This window comes from Archocentrus centrarchus, chromosome 10 (assembly GCF_007364275.1).
Source record: "Archocentrus centrarchus isolate MPI-CPG fArcCen1 chromosome 10, fArcCen1, whole genome shotgun sequence".
NCBI lineage: Eukaryota > Metazoa > Chordata > Actinopteri > Cichliformes > Cichlidae > Archocentrus > Archocentrus centrarchus.
The window spans coordinates 25657795-25680631 of record NC_044355.1 but is presented as its reverse complement, the minus strand read 5'-3'; the positions used below and the strand labels follow the sequence as shown (position 1 = coordinate 25680631).

Below are 22837 nucleotides of genomic sequence, written 5' to 3'. Positions count from 1 at the left end.
TTCCAAATAGTTCCATTTTTGTCAGTCTACAGAATATTTTCCCAAAAGTTTTGTGGATCATCAAGATGCCTTTTTTTTGGCAAATGTGAGACGAGCCTGTGCATTCTTTTTGGTCAGCAATGGTTTTCTCCTTGGAGCTCTCTCATGGATGCCGTTTTTGCCCAGTCTCTTTTCTTATTGTTGAATCATGAACACTAACCTTAACTGAGTCAGGCCTGTTGGTCTGGGTTCTTTTGTGACCTCCTGGATTGAGTCATCGATGTGCTCTTGGGAGTAATTTTGGCCAGCTGGCCACTCCTGGGAAGGTTCATCACTGATCCAAGTTTGGACAGCTTTTTTTCCCTTAACAAATGAAATGATTGTTTAACCTGCTCCAGGGTTAACCCTAAATGTAACTGGATAATCCCAAATATCCTGCTTTAGGCAGGTGGCTGTCCATCTTTTGGATACAGTCTATGCCTAGCGCATATGGCTAATCCCTGGACACATGCTATATCAGTGTTGTTCACAACTGTCAGTCACTGTTACAGCTGATTCGTGATTATGTGGTGGAAAAAGTATAAATGACTGAGAAGAGTTTGCAGTTTTACAACATGCCAAATAAGAGTACCCTAAGATGCAGCACTGAGATGTGACCTGCTTTTCCCAACAATTCTGGCTAAAGTACGAGTCTGAGACACTAGAAACATGAAAGCAAATTTCTGTCAGATTTTGTTCAAACATTTTAACACAACCAAACTAAGCATAAAAAAGTGTAGTTCTATTAATCTCTATTATGTCGGTGTATATCAATTAAAAGATACTGGAATTAAATGCTAAATGTGGTCACTCATGACGTGATGGGATTTTAGGTCAGCAGTGAGTTTTAATTTAACACCCCAATCTCTCGTTAAAGACAACAGCTCACAGTTAATGAGTTTTACTGTAACACATTCCACCTCTGTGGCACCAGTTTGCAAACAACTTCTGCACCACTGCCATTTCAGTCAGTTTATTCTGCATTATGTACAGATCATCCTATTAAAACTCTTTATACAGTATGTACACATTCAAATAAATCAGTATGTTACAGTGTCCGCAGTGGTAACGTGTTGAGAACGCAGGAAACAGAAGAGTGATACATGGTAAATGAAAAGACAGCAGAGGAAGCTGATTGGGTTTCCTTTGATTTGAACTCACCGGATCTGTTAATGATCCATGTCCTCTGTAACATATCAATGTTGAGAGCCGGACCTAACGTCAGATGAATTCAACAAATTCAAGCAAAGACGTCACTGACAGTAAAACTACGCAAACCCGGGCACGACCTCTCCCACATCAATCAACCACAACTGGGTTTTAAAAGAGATTTCTTCTTCTGTCTCATTAAACTGACAATCGCCTGCAGCACTACTACTGCAGCAGTCCTTGATGGTGTAATCAAAACAAACAAAAAGAGGTGCTATCACTTCCCGACAGAGAAACAGCCCAGAAGCATCTTTTGACAGTCCAACTTAACACAGAGATCTGAACCTGTGGAGGAAAGCTAATGGAGAACCAAAGCAACTGAAAGTCAACTCAGAGTTCCTGTTTGTCCAGAGTGATATGTCTGAGTCAGGACGCGTGGTTCAGTTGTCTGGAGGAGGGGGGGGTGAAGATGATGCTGCCGTCTCTAGCTTACGAAGGCGGCGGCGCCTCAGCTCAGCAGCATTCGGCTCTCCATCCTCTCCGTCCTCCGCTCCTTCGTCCATCTTCTCTTTTCTTTCAGCCCCTGAAGCACTAGAAGTGGAGTCAGCTGGCTGAGAGGAAACCGTGGCTCCACTCCCCTGATTGGCTGGAAACAGAATTGTCATGGTTACTGAAGATCTCCTATTCTCAGGGTGTTTTAACTTCTCTCCACTGTTCAGTATATTCCCAACTTATTAAAACCATATTTTCTAAATTAATGATTCAAGTGTTGATAGGAAATGATCAGTTTCTTACAGACGGATGAGTCTTTCTCTGTGCTGTGACTCCCAGTGTTGCTGCCAGCTGTAGAAGACGAGGCAGTTTGGTTTGTCCCACTGGCTTCTCCAGTGCTGCCCTCAGTCCGAGGAGGACTGTGGAGAAAAGGGCAGTGGCACGCACGGTCAAATGAGGACAATTATATTGCGAAAATGGCATAGAGGAGCAAATCTTGCACATCACTGCATCTCTTAGAAGCGCTGAACTGAGATAAAAAGTTACAGATTTAGCTCATATTTATTTCCTCAAAGGTAAGAGAATCTGTCCATTACGTGAGTGTGGCGACGGTGCTGAGGTAGTGGTGGATGTTGAGCATGGCAGCATCTAGCAAAGTGTGGATGTTTTGGAGACACTGGAGTCTGGCCTCGAGGCCCCGCCGGCCCTCTGCCTCCAGCTCCCGCAGCTCCTCTTCTGACAGTCGGGACAGGGAGGGAGGGGGAGGAGGCATTGAGGACACTGTAGGAGAGAAGGAGAGGGCACAATAAACAGCACTGACATGCTAACAAACGGGCTTCACTAAGAGCTGCCAGGGCTTTAGGATTCATTTGCAGACAATCAGTTAAATTCAAGATATTACAAGTGCAGTGTAAGAGTGGGTCTGTATGCAGTTTGCTTCACTAATTTACCCATTAATTTGAAATTAAGAGCGGTCACAATAACGATGTTTCACACCATCTGAGCCTCGTAAAACTGAACCAATCCAATAAAAATACAACAACGAAAAAACACATTCAAAAGACAAAGCAGTCAGTCTCAGAGGTCTGACAGCACTGAGAGTCCTTAGTGTGAGAAATGAACCAATAAATATTGACCTAACCCCAAGGTTTAGATTCAAACATGATTATCACTTTTGATCATCAGGAACAGAAAAGATGTATTTGTGCAGTAAAAAAGGGCTCATAAAGATATTATCAGTATGACCTTTTTCTCATTTCTATTGCTATCCTTTAACAGCAGCCAGCTCAGTCAAAAGCTCTAAAATGAACACTCTGCTTCATCACTTTGTCTTTTTAGATCACCTTATACTTTAACCTTATGCTGTTAAAGTATAAGGTGATCTTCTGCCAACAGTGTAATGTGACTATTAGGATATACCACAACATTTGTAGACCGGCTAAAGCTTACCAAATGGAGGAGGTGGTGGCATGGGGAGCCATGGTGCAGCAGGGAAGGGAGGAGGGGGGAAAGAGAATGGGAAGCCTGGGACTGCTGATCCTGGAGCTGCTGCTGCTGCAGCAGCATCTGCAGTAGATGCTGTGGGCTGGGTGGTGCCTGGAGGAAATAACCACAAATAATCACACTCATTATCTGATTAAAAAAAGAAAAAGAAAATGCAATATAATTCCAGTCACCCAGGGGTGTCTCTTTTATTTCATATTCAGGAGCTACACAGCTATAGCTGTATGCAGTTATGGAGGTGGTGCGAGGTATCCTTACTAGGTGTCTGAGTTGCCTCTGTGCTGCTTTGTGGAGCATCAGTAGCACCAGGAGCTGGAGCTGCTGCGGCAGGAGGAGGCACTGCAGGGAAGGGACCCCAGAAGGGGAAGATTCCAGGAGGAAACCCTGGTAACATGCCTGGAGCCACTGGAGAAAAGACAAGAACAAAAGAATTCCTCACCAAGCCTGGAAAGAGGTCCAACTAAGGTCTGAGTGCCATGTAATTAGCACAGAGAACAAAGATTTCTGAACTAGTTACTCCAAATTGAAAAGCATGTGGTAACTAATTTTTCTAGAAAGAAGATCTGTCATTCGAATAAAATGTTATAGCCACTTAGGTACGTAAAGACAATGAACAGTCCCTGATAGCATTGGTATGAAGGTACCAATAAAAAAAAAAAGCTAAATGTGCCTTGGTGAAATAAAACTAAACTCTCAGTTTAAACTCTCATGTGCCACGTTGGATAAGTTGCTTTAAATCCAATTTTGCACTCGAGTTTAATTTTATCCAGTGGCTCCTTTCAAGCTGAGGGCACCCACATTACAGATGCTCTGCACTGATGACAACTTGGCTGTGGGTAACCCTCATCTACCACTAAAAGCAAGTGGGGGCCTGTGATCACATGGTCTTATGTTTACTCTCACCATTAGGTGGCTGGGCCGCAGGGGCGTTGGCAGGTGCTGCCGGGGCAGGAGGCGGTGCTTGGGGTGGAGCCGGAGCCTGGTTGTTATTCGTAGCTCGGAGGACGTCCATGCGGCAGGTAGGACAAGTCTGCTGCCTCTGGAACCAAGAGCGCAGGCAGCTGGGAGGTGGAGAGTACAAAAACAAAAGGGAGCCTTTAAAACACAAAGCAGTAGCACAGGATCTGCTTTTAAGTCACGTTCAATCTGCCACATCAACCCTTTTTCTGTTTAAATACAGGTGTTGTGTTTAACGCTGACCATGGCTGACATCTGTTTGTTTTTCTGCACAGGCTACAATCTTTCCTGCTGATTCAGACCTTTTACCACAGAACTTACCTGGAGTGAAAAATGTGATTACAAGGTAATTTCTTGGCTCCAGTGACCATTTCCTCTCGACAGATGATGCAGACGTTGTCTGAGGCCTGCAGATCTTCAGGAGTAGCATCAGGGTATCTGATCGCAGACAGAAAGGAGAGGTGAACAGTGTTTCTGGCAGGAGGACATTAGTCATGCCATCATTTTGGCTCATACTGTCTGTCTGCTTACAAATATCCCAAGCTAAAGATTAAACATCTACATCAACTCTAGCTCCCAATTCTGATGAGGTTACTGTGTTTATTATTATAGTAAGTATGGACATTAATTTGCATCCAGACAGTAGTCATCCCTTTCCATCAAATGAGAATTTGATGACTCCAGTGAATATTTTGTGAATACGGGGAAAAAAAAGAAAAGAAGTGTTGGATGGATTGATTTCACATATACAAAGCAGAGGTGTACATACAGTGTATTCATGTTGCGGATGGCTCTCCGGGACATTACAGCATCTGTTACAGCTTTTTTGAACTGCCTGCAAAGACAAAAAAAAAAAAAAAAAAAAAAAAAAATCAGAACACATGTATAATATTCAGTGATATCATGTAGTGCAATAAAGGTTAGAATGTGAAACAACATTTTAATTGAGGGCAAAGCAGCAAGTCTCCTTTATTAGATCATTTGATTGTCTAGTTCTCTTTTTTTTACTAGTTATCTAATTGGTTTAGATAAAGATGAAAGAGAATTTCTATTCTTGGACTCTACTTTTTGTTTTTGTACTCTCCCTAGAGCTTTGAATGAGTCACAGTTTAAAATAATACTTTTTTTTTCTTATACTGGGCCTTGGCGCAGCACCTCAGTTCATCCACTGTCTAAAACATGCTCCCCTCCTTTTACACCAACTTTCTTCTTGTCCGCCCCTCACAAGCAGAACTTTTGAACAGCAGGCGGCTGGGGCTGCTGTGCTCACAGCCAGAGCTGTGTGCCTGTGAGCATATCCTCTACCCTGACTTGGATACTGCTCCCACTGACACTGACCCAAGAGTAGGGAAAAAACAAACAAAACAAAACAAAACTGCATGAAGCCCGAGTTTCTGCTCACAGGGATTATTTTGGGATTGAAACTTTGGCCATGTTTAATATGAACATTTGCCAGTATAACAGTATATAAATATGGCAAAATAAAGAAAGCATAATAGCTCACTTTTAAAAAGAGCATCATGATTTTTCCTCTCTTTTCAGAATTTATTTCGTTGTACACTCAGGGGAAATTACAGTTTGGCACAATTCTAATAATTAGTAGGAATGTTACTGGTAGTCAGTTAAGAGGCAATAGGCATAAAACTGGAAATGGGCTGAAAATTAGTGGCTGCAGTCCCCATAGTCCAATTTTTTACAAAGATAATTGGACCCCTGACACGTAAAACTACTCAAGCAGGAATTTGGTCATTGTCATGGTAACTTGACTTTGTTATTTCCACTGCCTCTCTGGTGTCGCCCCTGTTCCTGGTAACACCAAAACTGTTAAAGGTTTTCAAATGAGTCCAACGTAATTCTACCTTATATAATAGAGATAGATATATATAGATAGAGATGAGATAGATTAGATAGATAGAGTGAGATGAGAGAGATAGAGAGAGAGAGAGAGAGATTATAGATAGGAGAGATCGTATATATATATATATTATATAGATAGAGTATATATATATAATATATAATATTATATATATATATATATATATATATATATATAATATAATATATATATATATATATATATATATATATATATATATATATATATATATATATATATAATATACACACACACACACACACACACACACACACACACTGTAATTCAATAACTGGGTCTCATGCAGGTTTGTTCAAAATGACTTAAGAAAGTACTCCTTAAAAAAAAAAAAAGGCTGTGTATAAAACCCAACATCAGAGACCAACAGTTAAAAAAACAAAACAAAATTAAGATTCTGATCATAATTCAAACATAGAAGCAAAAGAGTCGCTCACCTCATAGCCAAATACATGGGCCGGATTGCAAACAGAGGGAAAGTGTGGACTTTTATCATGATGGTCATGAAGGCAATGTACAAGAACACTTTGACCACACCTGGAATACATCCCAAAATAACATTTCAGTATACCTGCCACCACAGCAAGAAAAAAAGGCCATAATTCCAGAATAATTCCAGCATTCCACATTTTGAACCTCAACTGAACACAGCACCTGTGAAGAGGTCCGTGTAGAGCATATAGACAGCCTTGTTATCCCAGGGGTTTTCACTCTGCAGGTCAATAGTGTGCAGAATATACTTGATGAAGGTTGTCAGGACCATGGTCAGCAGGATGGCATACTGAAGAGAACATAAAATAAGAACAATGCATACTTTTGTTTCTATTGCTGTGTGTATATATCAGGTAAAGAGATCTATTATTTCTATCATGGCGCAACAGAAGGAAAGTGAGAGGCTGGCAGCACTTGGTTCAAATCTGAACAGTGTAAAAATACCTCAGAGTCAACAGACTCATTTCTCAACAACCATTACTACATAAACAGAGAGAAAGCACAGATGTTGATGATCCTGTTCATTAAAGCTCTGGTCCTAAACTGAACAGAACCTGTGTCTACCCACTATTTCATATTAAAATGGCTGATGTGAAAAAAGGTCGAGAAGGGAATCTGATTCAACCAAACCAAAGATGTGTTAAACTGACTTTATGTTTACACAGTTCAAATTCAGCTCCAGTCGAGCACGACAAACCTCAAATCCAAACACGAGCTGGACTGAAGCTCCTCGGGTGATGATGCTGTGACAGGCATGGTTGACAAACAGGAAGTCCATGACACCCAGCAGTCCCATGAGAGCTGCAGAAAGTAAAGCATCATGTATCAGTGTTTTCCTAACCAGCTTTTCTGCTTGGGGTTTGCCAAAGGTTAGTAAAGATGAAAGAAAAATGATAAGCGTTTGCTGGATTTGCTTCAGGAAACCTATCACCCTGACAGAGCTACAAACTGCCTGGTATTCACTTACAGAAGTTTGTAACAACAAGTCATTAGCTTTAGTCAATAATGGGCATTAAAAATAATTTAAAGGGACTCTTTTCCTTATTTTCTGTCACATAGTAGGCTGCCTATACATTACACCTACAGGAGCTGCTTGGCCACGGAAACCCATACCATGATGCTCCCAGTTTTTGTGCTGATGTTAACACCAGAGGAGGTTTGGAACTATGTAGTTAGTGAGTCAGCAGAATGTTGGTAACTTTTACACACTATGCACCTCAGCACTCAGCAACCTTCATGTGGTCTGCCACTTCATGGCTGAGCTGTGATTCCTAAAGGCTTCCACTTTGCCATTTACCATACCATTTACAGTTGATGGTGGAATATCTAGGAGAGAAAAAATGTCATGTTATCTTGCATCTGTGGCATCCTATTACTGTACCATGCTCTAATCCACTGAGCTCTTTCACAAATGTCTGTAAAGGCAGACTGGATGGCTAGGTGCTTGGTTTTCTAACCTGTGGCAATGGGACTAAAACACCATAATTCAAAGATTTAGAGGTGCAGCCCAATACTTTTGCACATACAGTGTATATGCTGTTATAATGGTGAAAGCACATATTACACCTGTCAACATATTAAAAAAAAAAAAAAGAGTTCAGAGTAAGTATAAATAATTCCTTTGAACTAAAAGCTCAAACTTCAGATGGCTCCAAACATTCATTTATTCAGTTTTTTTTCCCAACTCTTGACTCTGCATGATGTCACAAAGAGTAAAAATCCTTATGGCATCTGAGGCACAAGGCTCTGGCTAACTCTGGCTGTAAAGCACAGCAGCTCTACCCAGCCAATAAGAAAGTTGAATTAGGGATGAGGGGGACGGAGCTAAAACAGTTTGAGAAAGAGGTTCAATTATGGGGCTACAGAAAGGCCAGGATATGATAAAAATTCTGAACTGTGTATCATTCAAAGCTACTCTAGTATAGTCTGAGAATAAGAATATGGAGCTGGAATGTGAGCAATGGGTCTCTTTTTAACAGAACAGCTTCTCCTGCAGTGTTCAGAAAACTGTTAGTATAGTATAGTCTGTTAGTCTTAGCCACTCTAGTGTTCAGGGCTTATACATAAACTGGAGCAGCTGGCCTCTAGCGCAAATAAGAAAGATTTGCATATAGTTTCATTTAGCTAAAGATCTACGTCACAAACGGAGAAACACAAAAGGAGAAATGAAAGGTAAAAGGAGAGCTAGCACAGCAGTGTGGTATGAATGAAATCCAGCTGCACTGGTAATATCTACTTACATAAAACTCTCAAGTGAAAAACCCACGATATGTTTGGACTCCGCTCCATCTGACAGAAAAAAGAAGATTGAAAATTATTACTTGAATCTGTATTCTACTTTGCTCTCGATTCTGCAGTTCACAACACCTAAAGGCTCTTTACGTTTAATTTGTACCAAAATGATCAGCTTTAAAATCTCTAATAACAAAATTAACTGTGCTAAACCCCCTTAACCACACACCCCATCTGTTCCACCCTCTGCCTCACACTTCCTTTCTACCTTTAAGCAATGTACTGTACAGGATGCAGTGGAGTATGTTTTATGTGCACTGTGTAAGATGAGGAAGCGATTTCTCGTTCATCACTCACAAAGTCCACCCGGTCCTCAGCCAGCCAGTGGAAGCACTTAAGGAAGAGCAGGAGGGTGAAGAGGGCGACGAAGCGAGGGGAGAAATCATCCCTGAACACAGTGAAAGCCAGGCACGTCTCGGTCACAGCGTACCACGAGCGTTCGATGAGATGCTGAGGGTAGCCAGGAAAGAACATGCAAATGCATATCAACAAATGAGTCTGAGCAGTATTACTAACACTGTGCATTAAATTCTAAATCAGATATGTCACAATGAATCAACTGAACATAAAGGTAACTTTACCTCCATTTCTGCAGCTCTTAACTGACCAAAAAAAACCTTCCTCATGAACTTTCCCAGCAGAAACACCAGCACAAATGCTTGAATGTACAACACCTGATACCAGAACCGAAAGGAAAATTTAAGGATTAAAATTATGCGGAAAAATAAAACGTGACTTCATTTTCACCCCAATCTTACCGCCATGCTGGGACTGCTCTTAGTGAGGTAGACCACAGTCGGGTAAAACTGGTGTTTGAGGAAGTAAGCATGTGCCACAACCGCCCCAGTCAACGCCAGACTGGTGACAGTCACTAAGGCTGCTCGCACCATTTTGGACTTGGATACTCTGGAGGGGAAACAGATGAAGGACGGATGAAGAACACGTTGCTGCATGTGAAAGCTGAGCAATGCAGTACAGCAGCATGCAAATAATGGGAGCACGCTGGGGAGGCATCTTTAGGCTATGTTCATGTTACCTAGAGAAATTATTTTATAATAAAGATATTAGGTAGACTTCATGAGGAGTATGTGGTCAAAAAGCTTTGACATTTGAAATACAGATGTGCTGTTAGAAAACTAAACAGCAAAAAGGTCATTTTATCCAATCATCCATGATGCTTCTTTTGGCATCCCAAGTTTTGAAGTTAATCATTATCACAATTAACCTGCAGTAAAGGTAGCTGAACAGCAGCTACCACCTGCCGTCAGAAAATCAAACACTACCACGTATACAGATGCTAAGTAGCTTCTTATTTTAAAGCTAATGGACCAATGAAGTCTCAGAAAGCCGACTGACCCGTCAGCTTTTCAAGAAATATTAAAAGTTAAAACCACAAACAAGAGGTAACTATACACTATCCAAATATCTAAAGCTACAACTATGTGCGTTAGTAATGTTATTTGCTGCACAGACTGTCAGATAATTGGGTTAGTTAGCCAGCGTTAGCTAGCGTTAGCCAGCTAGCTGCTATCGTTGCAGCTGTCACTCCTCTGCGGGACTCACCCACTCGATGTCTGCGGCAGACTTTCTCCTTAGTTCATTTGACGGATGTATCCCTGCTTACTAGAACTGTATATTCTCACCAGCTACTCCATTTCAGCTCTTTCACAACACCCTCCCTGTAATATTTATTATCCTCACCCCCCTTTTCTCCTGTATACGTGTTTATCTTTGGCTTGCTCTCTGGAAGCCACCTCACATCCGGTTGGTAAGTTATATTGACGCAAGAGCAATTTTTGTGTGTCCGACTAGTGCTAGTGTTTTTATGCCCTATAATTGGTTTAAAAGGCAGCTAGAGACACGCTTTATGTACAGTATTTAGTCACGACTTAATTTTAGTGTTTAACCCCTTTGTCGCATAGTATTGTTTGTAGTGCTGTACTGTATTGCTAAGCTAAGTACCTTTTAGGATATTTACGGTAAATACAAACGTGGACCAATTGGAAGTTGACTGACTGAAACGTCAGTTTAAGCTTCACGTCCAGCAGCGAGATCCTGGAACAGGACAAACTTATGATGCTGTTACCTGTTGTACTCTTTGTGAATAAACTTATAATTTAACTTCTTTAACTTAGACTGTATAAGAAGGTTCTGAGTGTACCCACCTCATTAAATGAAGAAATCTTGCATGCAGCAACAAAAATACTCCACACAGAAACATCAAAGAATTTCACCAATTTGCCTTTTATGACTTCTCCATTTCAGACAACAAATGTGCTTTATTTAATTATGTGGAAACCAAAAACAATGCTATTCTTGTATAACAGGAGATTTGCTGTGAATAGAAATAAGCTGTGGGCTTTGTGTACTTAATATTTCAGTCATTAAAATTCACTGTCCTTTATTTTCTGTGGTGCCTTTATGAGTTTACCATGGTGACAGGATTGGCATATTTTCACAACCCTTACATCTAATCAGAGCATAGAAAACAATCAGCCATAAGTAGAACGGTTCAGCGGAGAAACCTGAATGGTGTGTCATCAGTTTTTCCATTATCAGAACAAACCGCTGTGTGTTTACATGCTGTTGTCCACAACTTGCCAAAACCAGAAGGAAGCACAGAAAAATAAGTCACCACTGTTAACAAAAAAAACATCTTGGTTACCCAAAGTAAAAATAAAAACTAGACTTTAGAAAAAAAAAATACTGGAAGAATATTCTGTACTTAAAAAAAAAAAAAAAAAAAAAAGAAAATAAAACAAAAATACACAGGAAATGCCTTTGCCAGTCTGTTTACCAACACGAGCAGGAGACTTTGTTGCACACTGAGGTTAGGGTTTCTACACAACTGAGCCAAAAATCAAAAAACATTTGAAGTACAAAACTAAAATTATTACGTTACCAAATAACCCCTTTATTTCACTGAGCAAAGGAGGTCAATTATTTATCAACATAATGCCTTGGTACCCACACCAAACTCATCCAACATGCCTCCACAAAATTCACGAGTGCACAATATTGTTAATACAGTAAGTATGGAAAATACAGCCACTCTTACTTGAACACGAGTACAAAGAAGAATCAATAATGATGGTGTCCATTTTCTGATTATATCATATATGACTACTTCTATTACAATAGATGTAACATTCACAATGTTGTTAGCTTATGGCATGTTAAACTTGTTCAGTGATTGATCTCCCATATCAAAAACTATCAGGTTGGCATACATAACTTTCTTAAAAGGCAGTAGCTCAGTGTTCAATTCTAGCAGTAGAGACTATAAAAAGAAAGCATTTGTTATATCTGAGTCTAATGGTAAACATAGTTGTTTCTATATCTTTATTGTAAATATCTGACATTGAGACAACAATGTAAGAAAAAGTGTTCCGTAAAATTTCTATTGTCTGTCAGATACAAGGCAAAGTAGTGAAACAGTTCTGCTTCGTTAAAAACTATAGAGAGAAACAAAAGTTAAATTGTCAAACAAAACTTGATGCAAAAATTAAAAATTTGTCAGATTCAAGCTTGACAATAGAGCCCTCAGTTCTTGGAGGTATTGTAATATTGTCAAGCAGTAGTGTCCTTGTTACTGCCACTTGGGCATTTCTCATCTTTCTCCAGGTATTTGCTTGCAACATTTTGCCGTTTCAACAACTGGATTCTGGCTGTGGGTGTTGTTGAATATCCAGCCAGTCCCTTCCCAGAGTAAGTGTAAACAGTTCAGCCATTAAGACAGTTTTAAATTATAAATCATTGAGGGGTGGGGTGGGGGTGGGGTTTATATTTTTCTAAGGGTCCCCAAGCTTTCCAAAGTCCAATATTAGGACACAGAGGAGATTGGGTTGAGGGGAGACCCCATTTGTGTTAGCACTTTATCTAGCCACTGAAGGGGCCCATGCAGGTGCACCTCGATCCAGCAGGGGGTGCTGGTGACATCCTGTCGATGATATTCTGCTCCCCAGCCCTATGAAAAAGTGCAACATATTAGACAATGACAGTGACTAACAATGTTTGCACTTGATAAATTAAGCTAAAGCATAGCTGGTATCGTTTTGACCGTGTGTGTGTGTGTGTGTGTGTGTGTGTGTGTGTGTGTCATGACAGAATGCAGTCCTGGAGAAACCTACTCTAACTGAAACTAAGTACGTTGGTAGTTTTTTTCATCTCTGGACAGATTTTCTTCATATTAAAACAAAAGTCAAGTTTGAGGTGCTCGTGGTCTGACCCACAATTAATGAATACTCATGAAATAATGTAGAAATAACTACTGAGAATCCACGGGCTGTAACACCAACATGTTGAGGAATATCCTCATTTAACTTGTGTTCACCATGAAGCCCTTACCTTGACAAAGCTCATCCTAATGGTACACATCTTGGTAAGCTCATAGACGGCCTCAAAGCCATGGTTAACCGACTGAGCCAAAAGTTGAGCAAACTCCTGGTTGTTGAAAATCTTCAGGCTACATCCACTTGGGATCTTGCACACAGTGGTGGGGTGGAAGCCATGGTGGTAATTACAGTTACGACTCTGAACAAAAATGCTGGTGTCACTGAGGCATTCTGCGTACACCTCCCCTCCCACATAGTACAGGTGCACTCCTGTTCAACAAACAAATGCAACTGTAAGAACATTAAAGCACAACTGTTTCCTCCTCTCACTCTGTGGGATTATTAGTCATACCTTTGCCAATGTGTCTGCGGGTGTTCTCGATTGTGGAGTTGCGGTTGACGTTGGACAGCAGTCCGAGGCAGAAGCGGTTTTTGTTGTTTGAGGGGTCAGTGAAGCCGTCCACGAGCACACTGGTTGATGAAGCATGGTAAGCCTCTCCTACACGATTGTTAAGTTCATAGTAGACAATAGAGCACCAGTGACTGGGCTCCTGATACTCCACTGGCTGCACATCTGGAAACAATTGGTCAGATGAACACAGGTCAAACACTGATTAAAATTAATTTTTACAAAGCAAAACATTCTGAGTGAGAATCCATTCAGACAGCACAGGACTGAACAGTTGTATAAACTACAAGATTTATTCATTAACAGGGTGAAAGAGGAAGAATGTAACTAAATAGCAAAGCTGTTAACCTCACTCATGTTAAACTGCATAAAATGTGATTACCTCAAGTGGGTCTAATAATAATAATAATATTAATAATAAAAAAAAACCCCAACTGTATTTTCCATTCCTAACATATACAGAGTCTACACCACAGTCTGGGTAGAAATCTGAATCCGAATGCAGATACATGATTGTCAAACACGCTGCAAATTTTGTTTTACATTTACTTTGCAGCAAACTAAAAATAAAATACATATGGAATATTGTATATTAAAAGCCAGCAGAATTTTTTTTTCCTCTCACTCCTGCCAATGCATGTAGTAATACAAACACTTACATGTGCTTATGATGTATTCTTTTTAAAGACTATAATCCTTCCTCATTTCTTTTGTTATTTGAAGCATAAGAAACACCTAAGGTTTCTATGACACTCCCTGGAGGGTCTAATTTAGTCCATCTCTGTAGCCTCAGTTACGCCCCTCTTCAGCCCTCGTAAACCAATTACTGCTGGTAGACGTCAAGTGTACTGATACTTGTGCTCCAGTAAAATGTTGTTACACAGAGATTTATGAGTATCATTTAAATCTCAGTATTGTGTGAACTCTGAAAACATAGGGATCGCAAAATACTGACAAAGTCAATAGTCCAAGCGATATTAAAACATCTTCCTTAATAAGACCATGAATATTAGTGCCTCGCATATCCAGGAGTATTCAGTTACACACAACGTAAAGACATTAAGCAGGGCTGCAACAGTATGAGATTTAAGGCATCAAACCATCTCAAATATAATTTCATGTCATGTGATAAAGTAAAACAATTATGCTATCAGTTTAAATGAGTCACTAAAGGAACTGAAGTTTGATTTGGTAAATCTGTATGCTGGATCCCCTTCCTGACGTAACCCTCTTAAAGATTTGAGTCTCCTCCTGGTCTCAAACTGGGGAACTTTTGCATATTAGGCAAATGTGTTAACCATTATAACAAATTTAGAACCAGGTATAATAGAAGTATGTGAGAAAAATCAAACTGTATGCATGTTCACAAATCTGACAGCCAGTTGACAGCAAAAGGAACTGCATACTTGCAGGTGAGCTGAACCAACTGGTTTGTCCTCCCACTGTAAATGTGCAAATATGGTATTCAAACTGAAAGTGATATCAATTTTCAACAGCCACTATTTTTCAAAGTAGCATTCAAACTTGAATGCCTGATTAGAATTTAATCAGTGATCACCCTTTATTGTATTTGTATATTTTTGCTGCGGTCAGAATAACTGCACATCGCACCTCCTCTGGCAATGCTCTGCGGCACCAGGCTGCTGCTCGTTTCCATGGACTGGCTCTCCTGGCCCAGCTGCTCATCAGGGGGCATGTAGGCCGGGGGTGGGGTGTCAGCTGAGACGTTAAGAGACAAGTTAGTGAGGATGAGACCAGTTGTTGCTGCTGACAAATGCTCTCTCACACACACACACACACACACACACACACACACACACACACACACACACACACACACACACACACACTCCTTAGAACAATCCTGACAAGATCTGTACCCTCGGAAATGGTGTCAGATTACACATATCCTTCATTTGCTAAGCCACATGCTAACCCATTCCCAACAGATGCAATATGAGCTTTTCAGGCCCTTATTGAAGCACACAGAAAACAAAACATCTACTTAAAACTGCAACAAGGAAATTTCAATGACTTATGATGTTTGTGAGTATTCACAATGTTGACCGAAGCTTAGCAAGACAAATAAGCTAAGTCCTAAATTGCCATTAAAAACCCTTTTTGCCTGACTGCCTGCAGCCACTGGATGTGTCAGCAGATCTGGTCTGAACTGAGCAGGAGTCAACACACAGTGCAGCATTAACATCCAGACACCCACTGAAACACAATTATCGTTCAAGCAGTCAAGTGCATTTCTAAAATATAACTTTAAAAAGAAGACAACTAGGCAGAAAGGAGCATCTCAGTGGCATCATCCATGTTCTGTCTCAGTTAAGAGTGAAACAGAAAGCTGTTTGCCTTGACAGGAACCAGCAGACCTGGCTCTGGTGGACACTGCTTAGCTGGCATTTTCTTTGTTCTCATTTAGGGGAGTAGCTTGATTAGTATGACTATAGTAACATGACCTGGTTAAAGTGCTGTTACAAACCTTGAAAATTGGTTTTATAACAGTGATCAAGGTTGTCACAAATGGGCTTCTCACCAATAGTAAGGATAGGTTTTTGTAAACAATTTCACTATGTCTCTAGACTAAAAGCACCAATGCTAGTGGATGAAACTGGATTCACCTGGCTAAATTATTTTTTCTATACAACTGTAAACAAGTTTTCTTCTTGCATTATGCAACTTCAAAAACAGAAATCCTGAGAGGCCAGTGTTTATAAAAAGTCAGACATTTGTTGGCTACATGACAGTGAAAATTCAGAAAAACAATGGTCTGGCATCTTTCCCAGGGTCAGGTGAAGGAGTGTAGTTGGTGTACCTGGGAGTTGGAATGGACTGGAGGGCCCCGAACTGGCAGGAGAGTTTGGATAAGTACCAGAGCTGGCTGGAGAAGGAGGATACGGAGAGTTGGGAGAAATGGAAAAAGAGCCGCCGCCACCTCCGCCTCCTCCACTGCTGCCGCCCCCATTGTGCGGCTGTTGGAAGGACTCTGGAAAGGTGGCGTTCAGGGGCATGTGTGGCTCGTTGTGGGTGAGGTTACGGAACTGTACCAGCAAGCTGTGCTGTGGGTTGAACTCGCTGTGCCGTGGTACCAGGACAGGAGGAAGCACTGGACGGAAGTGGAAAATTAAAGGAACAAAAATGTGATTCCTTACAATTTTGGAAACTGACCAAAAATAGCTGCGCACACATGATTTTTCTGTGGAATTCTCTATTATTTAAAAATTATTCAAATTTTTATAAAGTAGGAAAAAGTCCAGAGCCAATTAAAATTTACATAAAATCTTTTGATATAATGGGATTCTTGATGACAGCAGATGTAAAATTTAATCAAAAATAAATCTGAAAGAATTCCAACCTTCATATTGAAATAAACTTCATTAATCTACAATTATTCCTGAAAAGCTATTTTAGACCTTGATATGTAGAGCAAGACACCTTTCACATTTTACCCTTTACCTTTAAAACAAAGGACTGAAGGTTTCCCCTACCTAGAGATTACTCTACTGATTTTCAGAATTCTGGCTCAAGACTGACCGACAAGTGATCTGCATCATTGAACCGGTCAATACAGACCTTGCAATGTCAGAAAGCCTGTCCCTTTAGGGTTATCCCTGAGTGTATGTGATGGGGTGTGGGAGAGGGGAGGGGGGGGGGGGGGGGGGGGGGGGGGTAAGTGATGTGAAAGTGCTGGGAGTTTAGTCTGAGTGGTTTATGCGTTTAGTAAGCTGCTTTCTGATGCCACACCCAATCTGAAATGCCCGAGGCATATAATCTAATAAGACTCCCAGAGCTAGTGATATTGATTTTCTGTGAAATGGAGGGGGCGGGCAGAACAGGCCTATGATGATGATGACAGCCTCCTGACCTTTGTAGATTTGTTTACCAGCTCTACAGTTTGCTGAGAGCTCTCAGGGATGTGCACAATTCTAAATTGCTTTAATCTGTCTTGAATTCAAATTAAAAAAAACAAACAAAAAACAGACTAGAAATATTAGAAACACTGCAAATAAACTAATTGGCTCATAACTGTGTCTCACATTACAAAGGTTTAATTATGTAAACATCAAGAGGCAAATTTTCTAGTCTAAATGAGATCATCAACCATTAACATTACATGTCTGTTTAAATGACCACCTAATCTTCATTCATCTTCATTTAGGTGAAACAAATTACGTACCAGGGCTCTCCACTCTCTTGTAGTGATATGGGTTGATGCAGACCTCCTTCTGTTTGGAGCCAAATGGGTACTCGCAAATGTCCAGGGGCTTCAGCTCATGGTGGGACTGTAGATCTGGCCAACGCCACACTCTGCAGTAGATAACATGAGGAAGACCCTTCCTGTGGGAAACCTGAAGCCGGCCGTCCAGTGATCTTGGAATGGTAACACACTTGCTGGGCTGCCCAGGGCAGCTCAGCGCTTTCTCCAGGTCCTCCATAGCACCTTTCTTCTTCTTCAACTTTTTCACAAGCGCATCCACTGCCTTTTCAGCCCATTTCTCCTCCTCATCTCCCTGCTTCCAGCCGAGCAGGCGTCTGACTGTCGGACTCGTGAAGGAAAACAAACTGGACATGGAGGTCATTCTGCAAGCTGTAGTGTAGGTAAAAGGGAGGTACTCTGTGCTGGATGGTCACTCTAGGTCTGAGCAAGGGGGTTAAAAGTCAGCTGGCGGACAATCGCCAAAGACAGTTAGTAGCCTAACACGATCTGTGAGTGTGTGATTAACAAAAGAAGCTGCTTGAGCATGAAATGTAAGTGTGTGAGTAAGAAAAGCCTACACAGATGAGGGGTGGGGTGAGGGGAGAGGAGACTTTAGCCTTGTCTGACCAAGGACAGGAAGCAGGGGAGGGACAGGAGTGAGCAAGCAGGACGCAGCTGCTGCTGCTCAGGAAGGGCCCTCCAGCAAGCTGTCCGGAGTTGGGTCACTACCACTGATGGAGAAAGGGGGTGCAGTCTGCAGGAGCTGAAATCAGGACTTCTGTTGAACTGATACGCTGTAGCAGATCTCACCGGTGCAAGTCCGACACACGTCTTATAAGGAAGTGATCATTTCTCAAGAACTCCCAACTACTCTTCTCTAACTTCTTTCTAGCAGCATACAGTCAGCGTTTCCTCTGCCACCCTTCTGCAAAACACAAAAGATCAAAAACACATTGAAAGTTTGAATTGACTTCTATCTAGAACAAGCAAGCCTTTCTAAACATTTGTAACTAATGTGACACTCAACAGCTTTGAAAGAAAGAAAGAAAGATGCAAAGCAGTCTTAATGCCAACCCACTCAGAAGCACTATTCTCAATCCACAGAATGACCAAGAAGCCCTTTGTCCCATTTTTGATCTGACACAGTTCCATAGAGGAGCCACTGTCTCTCTGAGGCTTAGATTAATCAGTTATGTGAAAGGTGTTCCATCTCAAACTTGAGGACAATGATGCACATGGAAACACAAACAGAAAAAAAAATATAAAATCAGCCTAAAATGCATCTGACATGATCATTTGTCACACAACAAGCAATACTGCAGCAAAGAGTGCTCATGGCTCAATTCCCCATTTCACCAAGATAAGGAAAGTGGTTTGGATCTGCTCCAAACTTTAATGAGTTATTTTATTTATTTATTTTAAATATGCCATCTCTTCAAGTTTCCAGACTGTCTGCTTTTTGTGGACTCACGCTGACAAGCTGACAAACTGCAATGATCACACTGGCAGAGGAAATAGCAGAACAGATGCTACATTCAGACTCTCAAACTGTGATTAGTGAACTGAGTGGTACAAGCTATGCCATGACAGGTCAAAACTCTTACAGTAGCATGTAAAGGATCTACATGACATTTGGCCTTTTTAAAAATTCTGACATTTGCATACTGAAATATCAGCATATGGCTTAACTATGTTTCAAATAAATAATATGACAAGACAAAATGCTGGCATGCTTTTTAGCATGTGCACAGAGAAAGGAAAAAAAAAAAAAAAAGTCAAACTAAGGGTCACAGGCTTACCACGCTGATTATCCACACTAATGCTGTACTGCACCAAGATGTCTTTAATTACTGTCAACACACTACTGTTGAGATACTGAGCATTTCAGGCAATTATGACATATAACGCTTCAATTCACTTCATACAGTCAGAGCAGGTTCAGGGTCAACACATGCAGCCAGTAGCAGCAGCTGTTTGGGGGCCTGTGAAAATGGCCTTAGTCAAAAAGGATGTAACCACAAAGAGCTGCTTCCTCCCTCATCCCATCTCTGCCCGATCCCTCCCTTCCAGCAAACAGCTGTCCAACAGCACTGCACCCACTCCCACTGCTCATTGTTCTCCACACACACACACACACACACACACACACACACACACACACACACACACACACAACACACACACGAAAGCAGAGAGAAACATCCTAAAGCATGACAAACAAAAAATATCGAACTGTAAATGTTGGGAGTTTTTCTGGCATTCACTAGGCCACGTTACAGCAGTCCATGGTTTAGTTGGCAAAGACAACAAATTTACCAACCTGCTGGATAAACTGTAGATATGTTGACTGAATTAAATAAGGTTTGAAATGCTAATCTTTCAGATAAAGCTGATCATGACAAATGAAAAGTTCACACTGATAGCTTACTGTGTGTGTCAAATCAGTCTTGACTAAAGTATGTTTAACTAGATCCAGACAGATATCAATGGGCTGATATTGGCCTATCACAGATACATCTGTAGTTTACAGTACTGGCATGTTACTAATGACACCATCAGTGTAAGATAAATGGCAACAAATGCATCCACGCAAATATTAATTTTCCATTAAAAAAAAAAAAAAAAATCCAATGTTGGCCATGCCATACACTTTACAACATCACATTTTGACAAGTGATTAACTGTTAACCCAGAGTAAAGATTACACGAGTTCTTACAAGACTATAACTGACTATAAATTCACCATTTTGAGTGAAACTGATTAAGTATGACTGGGATGTTTCCTGCACATACACACAAAACAAAACAAAGACGCATTTTATATTACATATATAGATGGTATGAAGTCCCAAGAATCCCCCCTTTGTCATAAGCAAGCATTTAAATAAAAAAAAATAATAAAAAAAAAAATCCAAAAATTTTGACTACTTTTTCCAGCATTGAAACTTTATATTTTTAAAGTTCAAACATGGCAAAAACAAACAAAACAAAATAAAAACAAACAAAAAAACAAAAAACAAAAAAAGGAGACAGAGGCCCAGAAGCTAACTACAGGTGGCTCCTCTGATCGCTGATAGATGAGCTCGTATCATTAGTCTGGCCTCTTCTGGATTACTCTGAGAAATTCCGTCATTCCCGTTTAAGCGATGTCTAACACCCCCTTAAAAAAAAAAAATAAATAAATAAAAAATAAAAGCAAAACCTGACAACACTGCTTTGTTTCACAGCGTGGAGTCCATCCTTAGTGCTTGTCAAACATGAAGTAATACGGGACAGACAACATGGAAGGACGAGTCAGTGAACGAGCACCCCCAACGCCACCACCGAAAGAGAGAAAAGGGATTCAGAGAGACACAGACCCCTACAACAGTCATTAAAATAGCTTTTAGTTCTGCTCCATGTGCCCCACGAAAATACACACAGTCACAATATAACAATATTCTCCTGGGATTACTCAACTCTGGTATGTAGCAAGTTGATGTCAGTAACCTCGAGATTTTGCTAACTAGCTTAGCTAACTTTCACACAACACATCTTGTTTAGTTTTAATTAAACGCCTCAAAACAACCATCTACGTACTGTTTAGGATGATCGTTTCTCATCAGGTATTACTTAGAAGGAACCACAGTATTATACAGTAGTCAAAGTTACTTCACCCTTCCTCCTCTTCCTCCATTCCAGAAACTTTTTGAACTTCTCACAACTGAAGCTAAGCTATGTTAGCCGTTAGCCCAGCCCTCCGAGGGGAGCCGAGCCTCTGCGTCCTGCAGATGTAGCTCCGTGGAGTTCAAGTCTATTCTTTTATTTCAGCCGTTAAACAAACACGTACCTTTCAACAATGCGTACGAGTCATGATAATGACTTTTCTTGCAAACGTTTAGGCTGTAATCCCAACTTTTGCAGAAATTTCTCTGGTTTTCGGAAACCCTTCGATCTGTTTCTCCATGCTATGTCCTCCAGATCCTGGAGTGAAATAGTCTGGGAAGGTGGCGTGCATATCCCTCCGCCGTCCTGACAAACTAGTGCCCGCTTTGGTGTTTCAATTGATGAGGATTTTAGTTACTTACTGGCAAAAGCACAAACCATTTACATTAGCAATAATCAATCATCGTTTAATATACTACTCCAAGAGCGTAACACACAATTGTTTACTTTTCGGGGGGAAAAAAAAATCACGTCACTTTTCTCGAGTGTAGGTCAGATTGTTCCAAGTGAACCAACTTTTCTCTAGCTTGACATTTACGGCTATAATACCGAAAAGACAAAGTCAAATATTAGATCAGCAGCTAAACATGTAAGAAATAACAGCAGAACACGTCCCTTTGTTGTGTTAATGTTTGGGTGTTTGAAGCTGGAAGTCTTACGGTCGTCGTGCTGCGGCTCTGGAACGTCTCACAAGTTGCTGGCTCCACTCAGTCTGGAGGGCTGCGGTTTGTTGTGTATTGTTGTCCTTTGTAGTCGCTTGTTCGACACTTCACCACTCCTCGCGTTGTTAACACTTTGAACTTTAATTTATCAAACTAGAACTTAATATTCCACGACAATTCCCACAGAAGAACCGCTGCTTTCTCACAGGATAGCGTTGAAGCTGCGGATTCTTCATTCAGTCTGCGGACTCCGAATGAACTGCAGTGAGCGTGTTCTGCCACTAGCGGGCAGCCGACTACCTTATGGAGAATATCGCAGAGCCTCCTGGTTTGCTTTAGGAAGCGGTATTCCCTCGTTTCCTTCCTCTGCATGCCTGCATCTCCCATCCCGTTGGGATAGCTTAAACATGGAAGCGTTCAAGTGACTGAACCAGACCGCCACCATTTATCAGAATCTCAGTGACAGCTTTTCATGCAGTTTACAAACTTTTACTGATGCCCCCCAAGAAAAAAAATCACTACTTCTGAGATTTTTCATAGGATTGAACAGTGAGCATCAGTGACCTTTACTGGGCCAACAAGTCACCTGTCTATGGGTCATATCAAAGATATAAGGTGCTACAGGAAATACTGTAGCAGTAGATTTGGGGACCACTTTATTCTGTTACTGACTTGATTGCACTCAAACAAATCACAACATGCTGCATGTCACCAGACAAGATTACA

At 40.9% G+C, this 22837-nt stretch overlaps 2 protein-coding genes across 4 annotated transcripts; both read right to left on the bottom strand.

The window, feature by feature from the left end:
- Positions 1-975: 975 nt before the first annotated feature.
- Positions 976-10544, bottom strand: syvn1 (synovial apoptosis inhibitor 1, synoviolin). The gene is made up of 16 exons (XM_030739074.1): positions 10361-10544; positions 9556-9703; positions 9379-9471; positions 9095-9247; positions 8746-8794; positions 7203-7306; positions 6668-6794; positions 6451-6550; positions 4889-4954; positions 4441-4557; positions 4066-4223; positions 3421-3567; positions 3109-3255; positions 2256-2439; positions 1963-2078; positions 976-1813 (listed from the first exon to the last, which is right to left on the bottom strand). The coding sequence occupies exons 2-16, from the start codon at positions 9685-9687 to the stop codon at positions 1608-1610; spliced, it is 1899 nt and encodes a 632-aa protein (XP_030594934.1). The 5' UTR covers positions 9688-9703; positions 10361-10544; the 3' UTR covers positions 976-1607.
- Positions 10545-11052: 508 nt separating this feature from the next.
- On the bottom strand, positions 11053-22370 carry smad5 (SMAD family member 5). 3 transcript variants are annotated; one of them, XM_030739477.1, is made up of 7 exons: positions 22109-22370; positions 17724-18669; positions 16362-16652; positions 15152-15259; positions 13484-13705; positions 13145-13401; positions 11053-12764 (listed from the first exon to the last, which is right to left on the bottom strand). In XM_030739477.1, exons 2-7 carry the CDS (start codon positions 18124-18126, stop codon positions 12621-12623), a joined length of 1425 nt encoding a protein of 474 aa, XP_030595337.1. In that variant the 5' UTR covers positions 18127-18669; positions 22109-22370; the 3' UTR covers positions 11053-12620. The 3 variants fall into 3 exon arrangements, with proteins under 3 accessions (XP_030595337.1, XP_030595335.1, XP_030595338.1); XM_030739475.1 differs by lacking the exon at positions 22109-22370 and adding an exon at positions 21574-21712; XM_030739478.1 differs by lacking the exon at positions 22109-22370 and adding an exon at positions 21324-21440.
- Between the last annotated feature and the right edge of the window lie 467 nt (positions 22371-22837).